The sequence below is a fragment of the Saccostrea echinata genome, unplaced genomic scaffold, assembly GCF_033153115.1.
Source record: "Saccostrea echinata isolate AGI-Se365-2 ecotype Australia unplaced genomic scaffold, CSIRO_AGI_Sech_v1 ptg000023l, whole genome shotgun sequence".
Classification (NCBI taxonomy): domain Eukaryota; kingdom Metazoa; phylum Mollusca; class Bivalvia; order Ostreida; family Ostreidae; genus Saccostrea; species Saccostrea echinata.
This window is the reverse complement of record NW_026889772.1, coordinates 11,315,241-11,332,744: the sequence shown is the minus strand read 5'-3', so window position 1 is coordinate 11,332,744 and position 17,504 is coordinate 11,315,241. Positions and strand designations below refer to the sequence as shown.

The 17,504-nt window shown below is 33.9% G+C and overlaps 1 protein-coding gene across 1 annotated transcript in view; it reads left to right on the top strand.

Moving 5' to 3' along the window:
- LOC133191282 (MAM and LDL-receptor class A domain-containing protein 1-like) overlaps positions 1–17,504 on the top strand; it is a 127,725-nt gene that overhangs the window by 72,858 nt on the left and 37,363 nt on the right. Inside the window, exons 22-31 of the mRNA XM_061327034.1 lie at positions 1,478–1,647; positions 1,807–1,888; positions 2,181–2,302; positions 3,891–4,017; positions 4,229–4,395; positions 6,706–6,787; positions 8,057–8,176; positions 8,514–8,605; positions 14,749–14,875; positions 15,049–15,227. Coding sequence (XP_061183018.1) covers positions 1,478–1,647; positions 1,807–1,888; positions 2,181–2,302; positions 3,891–4,017; positions 4,229–4,395; positions 6,706–6,787; positions 8,057–8,176; positions 8,514–8,605; positions 14,749–14,875; positions 15,049–15,227 — 1,268 coding nt within the window. The remainder of the gene's footprint in view (positions 1–1,477; positions 1,648–1,806; positions 1,889–2,180; positions 2,303–3,890; positions 4,018–4,228; positions 4,396–6,705; positions 6,788–8,056; positions 8,177–8,513; positions 8,606–14,748; positions 14,876–15,048; positions 15,228–17,504) is intronic.

Sequence of the window (17,504 nt, the reverse complement as noted above, 5' to 3'; positions counted from 1 at the left end):
AAAGGGGATAAAAATGTGAATTTCATGGTCCCTGCCCGCCGGAGCCAGAGAGGTGGGGTTTAAACCATCGAAATTAATGTAATCTTAAAAATCTTCGTCTTTACTCCTTAACATCAAGCAGTTGAACTATTGTCTTGATTTTAATAAGTCCTCTACCAGAATTGTGAAACTCAAGGCCCCAGGGTACAGGGTTCTGGAGTTAGGGCATGACTCTCTTGATCATATAGTGAAAATGCATAAAATCTTTATAAATCTTCTCCTCTCCTCCTGTATATAGCATTAATTATTTGAAAATTTTCTCTACTCCAGAGTATTTAGAAAATAAACTAAGTGCTTGTTAATGAGGAGCGAGGGTGCCTCTACCAAACTTGTGAAAAATTGTGGCCCCAGTGTCAGGAGCTCTGGTGGGTTTTTTGGGAGGGGGGAGGGGCGGGGGCTCTATTGATTATATGTTAAAGTACATTATTTCTTTGATACTTTAATTCTCTGCTGACCCAGACTCTCTGTCTAATCAGCTGGTACTCCAGCCCCCGAAAAACTTTATATCGTGAGCCGCCCCTGCAATATATTATGTGAATTTGTTTAGAAATGTTTTTTTTTAAATATTAGACAGTTTTACTTTCTTCACAGCATAGCTGTTTACAAGTTTAAATTGTTTTAGGTGTGTTTCTTTTAATCAGAACATTGAATGCTAGTAAGGTCCATAAAAAGTTTTTTTTAATCACGAATGAATATGTTGAACATGCGAAAACATGAAATCTCATAGTAATGAGCATATTTAATTTCCATAAATGATTATAGTTCAACGTATACAACACTGTTTACAAAATGTTACATAAAAAGTTCTTTATTTGTTACAGGTACTAGCTGTGAATAGGTCTAATTTAAGATTTGTTAAAGAGTACAAGACTAGTTATTTTGTTGATTCCTGATCATTCTATTTCTCTTGCTTTTGAGCAATATACCTTCGTCTCTGTTTATTTTTTTTCTTTTAATATACTTCTATGGTGTAATATACATGCACTCAGGTGATCGTTAAGTCCTTAGGCCTTTTTTATTAAGATTGTGAGCTTAATAACAAAAATTACTTTAATCCAATGCAAAGGAGAATTGTATGATCCTGCATGAAAAAGGCAAAGAATATCAGAAAAAAGGCAACTTGGGAAACTTGATAACATTAATAACATTGAAGTACGTAAGCTGAATATGAAATTTTTGCCTCGGCCTTAAGATGTTTTGTTTTCTGTAAAAACAATTTATCTTCCATTTTGTACTTAAACCTGATCTTACTTGCTGTGTTACAGCATTGTGAGTGATTATTTCACTTAATATTCAAAATTTGTTCAGGTCTCTTGCATTGATATTCGTCATATCCTATATCTTTATTATTTATACATTTTGTTCAACGGCCTCTTGTAAAGATTATAATTCAGTATAAAGTCAACTAAAATAAATCAAAACTATGCTGTATTTCTAGGCCAGATCTTCTGTCTGACTTTTGCTTACCATATGTATGGCGCAAATATAGGCTCCCTGACCGTGGACATTATTTCCGCTGGTGGCACACAGACTCTGTTCAGTGAAAGCGGAAACAAAGGAAACCTGTGGAATAAAGCATATATTCCAGTTTCACCAACAAGTGGCATAGTAAACACACTATATTGTTCATAGTCTTAATTTTTTTTTCACTGCCTTGAATATTTGTATTACCTGTAATTGATAGGTCAGTTCATCATCATGATAGTAATATATTAAGTTTTTTTTCTTCTAAGTTAAGGTAGCAATTAAGGTTCATTTATTTGACAGATTGAATTTACTGCATTACGTGGGGATGGTTTCCGTGGAGACATATCAATTGATGACATTCACTTCCAGTCAGGTGATTGTGGTGAGTGGGCGTTCCCTTGATTGATATTATCTTACTGTCTTTGGTTTCTATCATGTCAAAACAGAGCTAACATCAGTTTGTGATTCTTGAACTAGTTCCCTCTTTCCTAATATATCTTGTATAAAAATCATTAATGTATCCTAAAAATTGCTCAACTAAATCTTTAAAACATTAAAAGCCTTGATAAAAACTTGAATGAATGAAAACAAGCATCAGTTTGGTTCAAACTGGAAGAAGAATTTCCTTTCATGATGTGGCTGAACATTTTAAGGCTAACACTTTTCCATTTCAGCAATTCCTTCCACTACCACTCCCGCTCCAATAACTCCTCCCTTCAGTTGTACCTTTGAGCCAGGAGCATTCTGTTTCCTGACACAATCATATGAAGACGATTTTGATTGGACAAGTAGAGATGTGAGTTTAATATTTTGCTTGCTAGTATCTTTCATTTTGTATTTACGTTTTCCTTACGTGTTTGTGAGATTGTGAGTGTTTGTGCTTGATTTTTCTGTTATTGAAATGGTGAAAGGGTCGGATGGGTGATTATTTTTTCCGTGTCTATCCATTCCGGTCTTTTTTCTGCGAGATAATGGATTAGGGTTGAGATGTTAAATGTGTACATTTTGATCTTAGAAATGTTTTTGGTTAGATATTGCATGATGCGAAACAGTACTAATACTTTATACTGAATGCGCTCAATTTTTATTTTTTAAGGCAGGCTACTGACAAATACGTTAATGTTACAAAGACTTCAACAACAACCCCTTTTAATACCAGCTTTTCCAAATTTTGTAGTTGTTATCATGACCTTGTTTGTCTTACAGGTTTGGTCTGATTTCAATAAAACTTAAAAAAAAGTAGACTACATTACGATACATAATTCTGTATCTTGGTTTTTGGTTTGGATGAACGGTGTAACCATGTTTACTGAAAATATGATTTTTAAAAAAAAAATACATTAAGAACGCTACTCCTTCTACAGTTTTGGTCTGTTTTCAATGTACATGTAACTTATAACACAAGTAGACTACACTAAGATACAAAATTCTGTGTATCGTTTTTTTTAAATTTCGATGAACGGTGGTTACTAAAGATAGAAATATCTTCGAAATACTTTCATACCGCTACCTTCAACAGTTTTGGTCTGATTTTAATATAACTTGGCACACAAGTAGACGTTACTAAGATACATAATTTAATATATCGGTTTTTGTTTTCAATGAATGATTTTGCCATGGTTACTTAAAATAGAAATTTCTTTGGAATACTTTCAAAACGCTACTCCTCCCACAGTTTTGGATTGATTTCAATATAACTTGGCATAAAAGTAGACTACAGCAAGATATATAATTCTATATTTAAGTTTTTGATTTCAATGAAAGGTGTTGTCATGATTACAAAAAATAAAAATTTCTTTAATATTTTTTCTAAAGCTACACTTCCTACAGTTTGAGTCTGATTGCAATTAATCTCGTGACAAAATAAACTAAACCAAGGATAATTATTCTATTTAATTCTGTTGCAAAGTTGTAAGTCCAAGTGCTTTGTTGTAAATACAACCCAGTAGAGCTACAGTCTTGTCAGAGACTTCTAGTTTTGTCTACATATATTTCATTAAATATTTAGGTCCTTGCTTTTATACTAAATTTGACTACGGAGTACTCCGTCTATCTGTTCAATACTTAGGGCTCACAGCGAGTGTGACCGGTCAACATGGGATACTTACATATATATATATAAAGAGAGAGATATATATGATGTCTGTATAAATTGTATTATGTTAGAATACAGCACCTAGCCTATTTTATTTCCAAAACTTTACCCAGCTTATTCACATCTTAGGATTATTTTAAGGCAGAAGCATAATCTTCTATTGAAACTAGTGTTTTGTTTAACAACAGTTTGTCTTGAAATTTGTTTCACCATTTTTGAGGATTCTTGTAATAACGTAATTGAGAAAGTACATTTACATAAACAATAGTCAAATTGTTGTTTACTTTAGGGCGGAACACCCTCTTCAAATACTGGACCTAGCGCGGCATTTGAAGGTACTACATATGCCTACACTGAAGTTTCTGGGCTTCAATCGGGAAACAGAGCTGTCCTAGAAAGTTCATCAATTATAACAGGTTTGAATTCATTCCTATAATGCTGTGCTCTAAGTTCTTGTAAATGCATTGATAATAAAATAATTGATCATAATTGAATGCGGGATGTTTGACTCTAAAATCATTTCCCTCGCATTATGAAACTTAGGCTTACCTTTACCTTTCAATAACTTTTGGATTAACCAATAAATAACCGCCTTTTTCATTTTTTGTTTTTTTATATTTTGTATAGCTGATTCAATGTGCCTGTCCTTTGCCTATAGCATGTATGGCAGTAACATGGGAGATCTTGAAGTCGTGTACGATAACATGACGGTTTTTGCCGAGATTGGAGACAAGGGAGACAACTGGCAGCAGACAAAAGTCACTCTCCCTCCTCCCATCGCCTCCGGAGCAAATGTAGGAATTTATATATATATATATATATATATATATATATATATATATATATATATATATATATATATATATATATATATATATATATATATATATATATATAATACAAATGTAGCCCTTTCGAGAGGTCCAACCATAGATATATCGACTTCACAGAAAAAGCATATCGACCATGCATTAATATTGATTGAAATAGGGAACATGCAATTATTTGTGAGTCGACGAAGTCTTGTGAAAATAAATCTCGGTCTTTGATGCTACATTTACTTGGCTTTTTTTACTCAGTAATTTTGACATGGCGATTGTTTTATTCCATCCATTTTTTCACTTTTTAAAAAAGCAGGTGGTGAAAGTTAAAATTCTCTGTGGGAATAGTTGGATTGATTGATTGTGTGTTTTTTAACGTCCCATTCACATAGAGACGTTACCGGTGAAGGGCTTCAAATTTTGATCTATACTCGTTCCCCATTTAGACTTGTACTCGGCCCTCAGGAGACCGTCAGGGTAGCTCAGTCGGCAGAGCGACTAAGTCATGTTTTCCTTCGGATTGGGCGTAAAAAAAAGGAAAAAAATTATTTTACCGATTCTAGGAAAAAAAATCATTTTTTTTCATTTTTAGCTCACCTGAGCTAAAAGCTCAAGTGAGCTTTTCTGATCACCTGTTGTCCATCGTCCGTCCGTCCGTCTGTCTAGCTGTCTGTCTGTCTGTCCGTTCGTCTGTAAACTTTTCACATTTTCAACTTCTGCTCAAGAACCACTGGGCCAATTTTGACCAAAATTGTTACAAAGCATTCTTGGGTAAAGGGAAGTTTAAATTGTTAAAATGAAGGGCCAAGCTCTTAAACAAGTGGAGATAATCAAGAAAAGATGAAAATAGGGTGGAGTCATTAAAAAATCTTTTCAAGAACCAATGAGCCAGAAAAGCTGAAACTTACTTGGAAGCATCCTGGGGCTAGTGTAAATTCTAAATTGTTCAAATCATGACCCCTGGGTGTAGGGTGGGGCCACAATAAGGAATCAAAGTTTTGCATTGAAATATATAGGGAAAATCTTTAAAAAAAATTCTTCTCAAGAACCACTGGGTCAGAAAAGCTGAAACTTACATGGAAACATTGGTGGGTAGTGTAGATTGTAATTTGTTCAAATAATGACCCCCGGGGATAGGGTGGGGCCACAATGGGGAATCAAAGTTTTACTTTGAATATATATGGAAAATCCTTAAAAAGCTCCTTCTCTAGAACTACTGGGCCATAAAAGCTAAAACTTACAGGGAAACTTTCTGGGGAAGTGTAGATACTAAATTGTTCAAATCATGACCCCGGGGGTAGGGTGGGGTCATGTGAATCAAAGTTTTACATTGAAATATATAGGAAAAACCTTAAAAAATCTTCTTCTCAAGAACCATTGGGCCAGAAAAGCTGAAACTTACACGGAAGCATTCTGGGGTAGTGAAAATTTGAAATTATTTAAATCATTAGCCCCAGGGATAGGGTGGGGCAACAATGGGAAATCAAAGTTTCACATTGAAATATATAGGAAAAATCTTAAAAAATCTTCTTCTTAAGAACCACTGGGCCAGAAAAGTTTCTAACTTACAAGGAAGCATCCTGGGGTAGTGAAGATTCTAAAATTATTCAAACCATGACCCCCGGGGATAAGGGTAGGGCCACAATTACAATTACAATGGGAAAATCTGGTGAAGAACAGCAGATACAACTTATAAGGAAAATCTTAAGAGGTTCATTAATAAAATTCAGTTCCCCTGATGTGGTTTGATATTTTGCTACCATTCATTCTTCTTCGGTTTTGTCTAACTCTCTATATTCAATCTACAGCTACATTTTGTCGGTAAATGTGTGTCTAATTCTATATTTTATCTACAGATACAGTTTGTTGGTACATATGTGTCTATAAGTACCTTTATTTGATCTATAGGTACAGTTTGTAGATACACGTGTTACTAAGCCTCTACATTTTATCTACATAATTATATACTGTTTGTATATGCATGTCTAAGCCTCTTTATTCTATGTATAGATACAGTTTGTCGGTACATGTGTCTAAATCTGTATTCTATGAATAGATACATTTTGTCGGTACACATGTGTCTTAGTCTCTATATTTTATTTACAGATACAGTTTGTTGGTATACGTGTGTTTAAGCCTCTATATACAGTTTGTTGGAACACTTGTGATATCCTCTTTATTTTATCTATACGTCTACAGACACAGTTTGTTGTATCTTAGCCTCTATATTTATCTACAGTTTGTAGGTACCCGTGTGTATAAACCTCTATATTTTATCTGTAGATACAGTTTGTTGGAACACGTGGGTCAGGATTCAGGGGAGATATTGCTATTGACGACATCCAGGTCGTCACGGGAGATTGTGGTTAGTAATGTAAAGATCCAAAGTCTATTGAAACAATACAAATCGGGAGCAGAGCAAACACCGACCTTTCAAAAACATCAGTTGTGGGATAAGGTGCCATGGAGGAGTAAGCATCCCCTGTCGACCTGTTTCGCCCGCCGTGTGCTAATTGTCATGATCGAGCAAACGGAAAAATCCTTAGACAATTCAGTGTTTAAATAATGGCCTAACAATCAGTATGAAAAATGTCAGTCAGTATTCGAGTTAATGATAAATTGTATTTGCTGACAAGGTCATTGTATCGACCATAGAACTTACGAAATGATGACTTTAAACTAGACTGTTGCTATCATTGTTTCATCAACCTGTTTGTCAATAGCTTGCCTTGTTCTGAAATTGTTCGTACGTGGAGCATGCTCTCGCGTATCGAATCCACTGGGAGATCTAAACCCCTTATGCAGGTGATAAAGGTTTATTGCTACATAAGTAAATAAAGTTGACGATAGAAAAGTCGAAGTCATCACGTTTATCATAAAGTTTTGTTGTTAGGCTACCACTAACGTCGTTTGCTAGTAAAATATCTAAATATGAAACAGATGTGTCAGACTCTGTTGTATGTTTTAGTTCAAGTTCACTGGGATAGAACGAGTAGACATATGAATGGAAGTAACTATTGTTAACTAATAATACGTCGTCGATATATCTAAATGTCGAGTTGAAGGCAACAGCATAACTTAATGACCTCCTCCACTACTTTTGCTGCTTTTTTCCTAATCGATGAATCAGCCTTGTCCTCTGACGTAATGACAGACAATTTGAATAACACAAATATTACTAGGAGGTGATGCTCTTTTAAAATTTAAAAAAAAGTGCAGATATTATTTTTGTCTGAGTAGTTCCTTTCAAATCTAGGTTTGCATTTTAAACATTATCCTCTAAACTATTTGAAATGAAATGTGAAGATACCGAACAGTGATCAAACTCGAAAGTCCATTTAAACAAATACAAATTGTGAGGAGAGCCAACACGGGCCTTTGAAAACAGAGGACCGGCTTCCATGGAGGAAAAGAGATGCCTAAGAGTCATAAAAAAACAGGTCCTGGTTTCCATAGCAACATTTTGCATCTTGAAATTGAAGAAAACTGGTGTCGAATGGTCAAATGTTTTCGTGATTAACGTCTATCTTCTCTTCACATAAATATTAGTATCAAAAAATTGATGTTTAATCTTTCACCACGTATAGACTTTTAGAAAGATTTATCATTATGTAATTGTTTAAATCTTATTCAGTCCTAGATTGTTCTGATAATCCTTGCGGTTCTAACAGCATGTGTATTGCCGAGCCAGGTACAGCACCTGGTTTCAGATGTGAGTGTGCACCAGACTTCAGTGGGCAATTCTGTGAAATAGGTAAGTATCGGGGACCCTCTGATATGAAAAACACTTTCAAACTTAAATCCAATAATCATAAAAACAAATTGCTCTAGCTTTGATTTCATTTTCAATTTGCAAGAGAGGAAATTAACCGTATTTTTATTTCAAAATTTATGTCAATCCATGCATCCAATGTTCTGTTTGCAGCAAGTATCCTTCAAATATTTTTGATTTTTAGCTATACATGTACACTGTATTTAGTTTTATGTTGACATTTTAATAAGATAAAGGGTTTTGGGTGTTCATTGTATTCTAATTATGCACTATAATGCAATACGCAACCAATAACGCATTGGGTATACTTATCTATTAGCCTTAGGTTCAGTGGAATGTACATTTGAAGATGGAGAAAACTGTTTTCTGGAAAACGTAAACTTCGACGATTTTGAATGGTCCATCAATTCTGTGAGTATCGAGAAACTCCATATTGTCCTGTTGTATTTTCTCAAAACACCGGGCTCTTGTGCAATTAAACTTTGAAAAAATTGATAAATATTTTTTTTAGCTCACTTGAGCCGAAGGCTCAAGTTAGCTTTTCTGATTTTCTGATCGAAGGGTGTCGGCGTCAATCCGTCGTGTGTCGTCTATAAACTTTTTATATTTTCGACCTCTTCTAAAGAACTACCCCGCCAATTTCAACCAAACTTTGCACAAAACATCCTTGGTTGAAGGGGAATTAAGTTTGTTCACAGGAAGTGCCACGCCCTTTTTCAAGGGGAGATAAATAAGTATTTCTGAAAACTTTGTGGCATCTTTCTAAAATCTTCTCGAGAACCACCTGGCTAAAAAAGATGAAACTTACATGTAAGTGAAAGCTACAGTATACATTACACATTGTTAATTTAAGTTTGTTTTTATGTCATTTCTCATATTAATATAGAAGCATCCTCAGATAGTACAAATTCAAGATTGTTCAAATCATGATCCCTGGTAATAGGGTGGGGCCACAACAGGGGATCAAAGTTTTACATAGGAATATATAGGAATGGAATATGGAGATAACGAACAGTATTCAAGCTCATAATCCATTTAAACAATACAAATCGGGAGCAGAGCAAAAACATCAGAAGCGGGATCAGGTGCCATGGAGGAGAAGCATCCCCTGTCGACCGATCATACCCGCCGTGTGCTCCTTGTCATGATCGAGGAAAAATCCGTAGAAAATTTAGTATGTAAATAATAGCCTAAAAATTATAGTATGTCAGTCAGCATTTGAGTTAATGATAGATTGCATTTGCTGGTAATGTTATTGTATCAATCATAGAACTTGCGAAATGATGACCGTTGATATCCTTGTTTCATCAACTTCTTGTTTAATAGTTTGCCTCGTTTTAAAAATTGATCTCTAAAAATATCTTTAAAAACCTTATTCTCAAGAACAGAAAAATCATTATTAGTGATATTAATACAGAGACATCCTCAAGAGTGTAGATTTAAGATTTCAAAATCAAGACTACCCAGGGCAGGGCAGGGGAAAAAGGCGGGGATCAAAATATATAGTAAAATTTTGATAAATATTTCTTTTAAGAACAACAAAGCCGTGATTAGTCAAATCAATACAGGAGGATCCTTAAGTAGTGTTGATTCAAGTTTTGTTCAAATCATGACACCGATAGTAAGGGTGGGGTCATAGTACACTGTATGTGAACAAAGTTTTACATAAGAATATGTAGGAAAAATAAACTGCTGATGAAGAACAGAAGGGCCATACTTACTCATGTGAGCCCTGTGTCCCATTAGCCCCTTGTTTTATTTCAGTCTTTTTTTTTTTTTTTACAAAAATCTAGACTGAGAGAAAAAGTGAGTTCATCTAGATTTATATACAATGGGGCCCGTTTCATAAAAAGTCGCAAGTTTTGGACTTAACTTAGTCTAGTTCCGGGGCGTACGCCACAACTTAGTTGGGTGTATTTTGCGTTTCACGAAGCGGCGTAAACCTACTCGTAAAATGTACGCTTAGTCTTTGGACTAAGTTCTTGACAACGCAGCATTCAACATGCGCAAAAAACATAAACATGCCTATTGTGAACATGTATGTAGAATAACACAAATATGCATTAACTAAAAAGGAAACATACATTAATTTACGGGGACCTTGACGAAAACATGCATCTTAAATCTAGTTATTATATACTGTATATGATATTAACTTTTTACGACATTACAACTAATTCTCATCCCAAAATAAAGGCCTGAGAAAAGAAATAAATGTTCTTGTAAATGAATTATTTAAATTTGTATGGTGGCATATTTATGCCATCCACATGATTTTTTGTCAGCATAAGATATCGCGTCAAGTCAAGATAGCCATCTCGTCAAATCAAGATAAGTTGCTGGTTTTGTCGAAATACAACAATTTCTTATCTCGTGTATAGTCAAGATAATCTATCACATTTTGTAGCGAGATAATTTATTATGTATCATGACTAAAATTGTTGCGTTGACAAGTACTGCCGATTCATAGGTGCACTCATGATAACTGTATATGTACATGTACATATACTAGTATATAAAAAGACAAGAAAACATTGATGTTGCCATCAAATGTCGCCCGGGAAATAAATGAAGTAAAATCTTGATCAACAAACTGCTTCGACTTGTGTGATAAAGACATACGGCTGAATGATCGAGACCATAGTCGAGAAGATTTACGGAAAGCTTCTAATCGGATGAAAATCAAACAAAAATAATTACCTTTTTAAACTTTGTCATTTCCTCAAGTAAGTGTTGGCTGCATAAAATATAAACCAGAATCAGACAAATGTATCACCTATCATCAAAAATATATTTGACTTAATGAATATAAAACACAAACTGTGTAACGATGCGATAAGTAAAAAAAAGGGACCTGTCATTTTGTCGATAGTAAATAATAAGCAACTTTCTATATTTCATATGTAAAACATATATTTTTAAAGATGTACTTCATGGAAGTAAGTATATTGTGTATCTCGTAATTAATAAAGGGAAGGAACATTCTGATGTATAATCTTTTTAATGTATAGTTAACCTTTAATTCTGAATAACTTCTCTCACCTCAATCCCATACACCAAAACTTAAACTTAAATGTATAGAGCAGCCCGGTCCCTACAATAACGTGTTACGGGTGCCTCGGTCAATTTCCAATGAAATAGGTGGATATCTTCTATCAAATTGTTACTCTAATAAGTATTGCACGCATAATTTCAAAGGAATTCAGTTTTAACCGATGTGTGTTCAAACCGTGTCTTTGTTTTCAGTAAAATAAAATACAAGTACGTGTGAACCAAACCAATGAGCTTTTTTACTTAATTTCATGTAATATTTGCAATTATTAATTCAATAAATTTGCTATTCAATTAAAAAACGATTTTTTTATTTATCAGAGATCAATACTAGGCTATAATATTATTATCAGTAGTTTATAATAAAAGACTGACTCTTTGCATTAGTCGTTTTACTAATGCCATGCCAGTAACTAAGAAAAGGCCAAAAATGGAAATTATAAATTTTAAAGTACATGGGTTGTTTTGTTTCATACATGTAGTTAACGGAGAAAGTTTATGGAACGGTTTATATTCAACAATCTTTCTTTATCACTTGAAAATTATATTCTTCCGATAGACAAATACAAAAAATTATTTGATCAATAGCAGTGATGGATTTGAAGAATAATTTCAATAAAAGAGATCCGCATAGTTTCACTGGAAAACGACTTAGACACCCTTAACACGTCTTCTATATAAATACATACATACGTGTTATCGTGACAGCAATTACGAAGCTAAGAGACAGTTCTTGTCAACGCAACAATTTTAGTCATGATACATCATAAATTATCTCGCCATGTCGAGATAGCTATTGCAAAAAATAATGTGATAGCTTATCTTGACTAGACGAGAAAGAAGTTGGTGTATTTCGACAAAACCAGCAGGTTATCTTGACTTGACTTGATAGTTACCTCGACTTGACGCAATATCTTACGGTGACAAAATTTATTTGGATGGCATAAATATGCCACCTTAATTTTGTAATATTACATTATCCCCCCCCCCCCCCCGAATTTGATACAGGTTTAATTTTCAAGTAATTTGAATTCGTCATCGATTATGATTTAAAAAAAAAATTATGTTGAATTTTGTCTTGGAATGAATGCGGTTGATAAGACAATATGATTTGTTGAGTTAATTTTCATGGTGGCATATTTCTGCCCCTTTATGCAAGATAAATTATGTTAACATGCAACATAAGTATCTAGTTATGCGACTTAAATAACATTTCAATATGCAAAATAATTATTTTGACATGCAAGTTGCCAATCTTTTTAGAGAATCTAATTTTAATGTTGGTAAACTTACAGAAGCCAGTATATGACATCATACAAGCAAGATGCAACAGAATTATGCTGACATGCGACTTATTTACGTTAACATGCAACATATTTATGTAGACTTGCGACTAATTTATGCCAACAAACTCGTTTATTTAAATCATTCTGGACACATTGCAGACAAAAAAACTTCGCAGCGTAATGGTTAATGCGTATATTCTTACGCATAATCCGAACATTGGAGGGAGTTCGAATCATGCTTGAAGCTTTTTTCCCCCTTTTCACATATAAACCTTAAAACATGAGTGAAAAATAAATTATTTGTTAATAATTTATTCAATAAAATAAAGGAAGCAAAAGGGTAAAAGATAATATTGACAATAATTTTGAAAAATATAACTTTTTATGAACTTTTAGAATTGACAATTAATGTCTTTTCTCAGAGCGGGGGATTGTCCTTGTCTTGAACGGCTCCATTCTTTACATAGGAAATATAATGACAGAGGTAAAATTCCCCTTTAATTTGTATCCGACATCAGGATATATTATGACTTTCAAGTATATTTCCGAAATCAACTGGAATAATTTTCGTTTTTTGAACGTCTACAACATTTTCTGGACGCAGGCGCAGATCCATATTTTTTTTCCAGGGGTGGGGAATCAATCCCAGTAAAAAAAATCCAACCTAAAACTTGTTAACAAGGGGAAAAAATCGTTAATTTCTCTCCCAACTTGAAAAAACTGTTTCGAGGGGAGAGGGGTTTTCCCTCTCTTCATTTCTTAAACTTCGTAATAAAAAGGTTCTTCCTTTCAACTTAATAGGGGTCCACGTTCTAGGGAAGGGAGGGGGGTCATTTTCACTTACTTGCCTATATACATTTAATAACTGCAAATTCCAGGGGGTATCCTGACCCCCCCCCCATCCCCCACCCTCTCGATTTGCGCATGTGGACGTTGAGTAAATACAAAAATGGAGTTTCCGAGCACGATAAAAAAAAAGCCTAATCGGTTTCATAATGATTTACAAATTTTTTGTTAAGTATACCAAATAACCAGAGCTAAAGAAGAAAAAAGTATAGTTCATGTATTATGTGCTTTTGTGGGAAAATGACATTTTTCAAAAATATATTTTTAGTGGGGGTTTTTTCAGTGAATGAGAGAAAGTTTATCATATAGTCGATTTGCTATACCTCACAGGCCCGTAGGAAGCAATTTCACTTTGAGGGGGCACAACCATACATTTTCAGTTGGGGGGGGGGGCACTATCAACTACCAAAGTTCCTTGACAAGCCAAAAAAAAAAAAAAAAAGAAGGTCATCAGACGTTATTGAGGGGGCACAAACACATAGTATCCATATTTTCTATATATAGTTTACTATATATCGGCAAAATTATTTGGGGGCACGACACCCCCCCCCCCCTAGGTTCCTACGGCCATGCCTCAAACTCAAAATACAACAAACGAATGTATAAATGCAGGATATTCAAAACTCAACTGATGTTGGTCGAATGAATGCCTAATAAGGCAATGTTTCATGAAGAAATTTATTTAAGTAAGTTATGTAAATAATGCATGTCAACTTCTTGTACATCCCCGGTGGTGTAACCCCCCTCCCCCAAATTTTCATAGCATGTGAAATTAAATGATGCCGGCATCGTTTGTATAAAAAAGACTACTTAAGATCGAAATTATTCATAAGGAATGACTTTATCGTTTTCAAATCAAAAGTTACTTAACAAAAGAAAATTTTCGAAGTTGCAATATTTTATGTTTACGCCCGAACTTACGCCTACCCATGAGTAGACGTAAAATTTTGGCCTAACTTTAGTCTGGCGTAAAGATACGCTCTTTAGTGAAACGCAAACCTTCGGGCTAGTCCCGAATTTACGCCGACGTAGAGTTAAATGTACTACTGTGCGTACGACCTTTTATGAAACGGGCTCCTGGAACGTACCAAATGGTTGTCACATGTAATAAACTTTTTTGGTTTCGAAAATATATTTTTTACGGTTGTAAACAATATATGTTTTGCATTACAGTCTTACAATTACGAGAATTTAAAATTTACTATGACGATCAAATTAGAAATTCTCCGAATTCTGAAACTTCAATGTAATGCATGTTATAATTTTGGTCATTTTATTTTATATGTATAATTTTATGTATGGTATTTGAATGTGATTTGATTAAGATGTGTGGAAATAAGTTCAATATTAGATCCATGAGTTGAATCTTAGGGAGAGACACCGAGTAGCAACACAGGCCCCAGTTCTGCGATACAGGGTACAAATTACGCATACATTGAGACATCAGGGCGAAGTTCAGGTGACAAGGCGATATTGGCTACCACACTCCAATTTGAAAGTGAGTTTAACTTCTTATTCGTATCCTGGACTAGAACTGAATACTTCTTGAGCAATTATGAGGTTTTTAACTCCAAGAAAGGGATTGTGAAATATGTATTAAATAACTATAGCTTATGTTCTATATATCAGTCTGTGAAACCATTCATTCAGTCTCTTTTTTTATAATTGTAGGTGGGGAAAGATGTTTAACTTTCAACTACAATATGTTTGGAAGTAGCATCGGTGAACTGAGAGTATTGCAGAGTTCGTTGTATTCCATTGAACTTTTTTCTAAGATTGGTCAACAGAGCACTTCAGGAAGTGACTGGAAAACGGCGGGAATCGATATTTATCATGATGCTAATGATGCGGTTAGTAAAATAATTTGCCTTCTTTCTTTTTGATAAAGAAAGTCATTACTTTGCAGTAGGGGATGAAATCTGAGGAAGTATTTTTCACGTTTGTTTTTCTGGTCATCTTCTGGTTAGACTTTAGTATACTTGTATAAATTTTAATAACTCTGAAAATCCTTGGGTGAGAGGGGAGTCCGGACGCCCCGAACCCTCTTTATCCGTGCGTGCTAAATATGATTTTATCATTTGCTTTTTAATGTAGTACAATAAATATGAATTTAAATTTAAAAATATAAAGTTATTTATGTGATCCACAGTGTTTCACTGAATATAATAATGAAATACTAAATATGAAATGAATTCTTAAAGGGACCAGGACACAGTTGCATTGTTTTCATTTTAAATTTCTATGCTTATTAAAAAAAACAGTTAAATAAATTGAACTTACATGAATATTCTTCGAATTTGAATGACAACGACATTCTTCTTTACATCACGCCAAACATCTGTTTTTGTAAACAGGGCACGAGCTCTGTTACTGTTAACGTTTACGTTTCACAGGGTGTGTTCAATTTGTTAAACCCTGCACACATCACTGAGCACGGACTGACAATACTGGCGAGTTTGTTTTGCTTTCTCCCATTTCTACTCTGAATTGTCTGGATGATAGTTTTAATATTTTTCATTAATACACAACAAAAGAGGGTGTTGCAGTTCTTTTGTTATTTTCCCTAAAGTTGTAGCTATTTAAAAGAAAAATTTTAAGTAACAGAAATCGGTCTTAAATTTTTTTCAGATACAACTGTATATACTGTACAATGTAGAACAATATTTAGAAACTGCATATCGACTTCCAATTTGCCATTAAATGAAGTGTAAATTAGTTACATAGCAAAATAAGTCAAGTTTTCTCTTTTTCAAATAGGGAATCCCCATTGTTCTGAAAAATTGCCTTCTTGAAACAGAATGAATTTGATATACGCATAAAAAGACAGGATTTTTCTTCAAAACTGCCATTTCCAATTTTTGTTTCAAAGAGGCATATTTTTTAAAAATCACAAAAAAATCGAATAAAAATTATTATCCATCCGAAATACAAAATGTGCACATAAAATAGCACATGATACTTCACTGTCGGAGCTGGTATAGTGGTAAAGCGTGTGGACTCTATACAAAGATTCTTTTACCTGAGAGTGGGTTCGAATCCTGGAATGGCTGGTATATATAAAAAATTATACTATTTTTTTTTCTTTTATAATGAAAATACAATTTAACATCTCTCTTGAGATAGAAAGAGAGATGGACAGAATGTCAGGAATTTAATGGGTAATATTTTAAATGCACGCAGAATTAAATTGTTTTCCTTGATATTGTAATCTTAAACTAATAAGACATATATTTAATGTTATTATTTAGTGGCGATGCCTTAAAAAATAAAGTACTATCATTTTAAATATTTTAATCTTTTCATACGCATTTCGTTTTCATTATTGTTCTGTTAATTAGTGGCTCAGATTTGACTTGAAACAGCTAAATTGAAATTCTTGGATATTGAATCAACAGCGTGATTATTGGACACATTTTTATATATTGAAAAATATCAACGCACACTGTCTACAATACATCTTTCAAAATGATGTGCGAGGTGCACTTGCCATTAATTGTGCTTTTTATCGATCTAACTTTTCTCGTGCAATATGGCGAAAGTGACCATAGATGTGAAAAAAAGTTTACTTACAGGTCACCAGTGTATGTTAGGCAAATACTAAGCATGAAATAAACGTAAAATGTGAAATGTTTTGTTATAACAAGCTGGACATACCCGTCGTATAAATAAAGTCATCTACATGTACGTAGCATTATCTATATTTAGAGGCAACTCTTCGTGCGTCGTGGGTATTTAAATGTCCTTCTCGATTTAGGGAATAATCGCGAGTTTCTGCAACACCCTCTTTCTACTTTTCTTAATATAAGTATCAAGGATAAAATTTACTTTGCGAAAGTGCAAGGATGTATCAATTAAACATGTCCCGAAATTCGTAATTTCAACAATTTCCAGATAAAAGAAGTTTCTAAACACGCTTTTATTATTTTTCCATGTGAAATGCTATAGCAACATATAAGTCATGATATATAGAAAATTTGAGAAAAACTAACTTCAAATTTGTGTCCAGTCCCATTTTAAAACTCATTTTCATCTATGTACGACTTCCTTTAGACCAACTAGCCGTGTCCTGTCATATTTCTTTCCGATATCTTGTCTTATTGTAATGATATAAACCCCTATACCCTCGT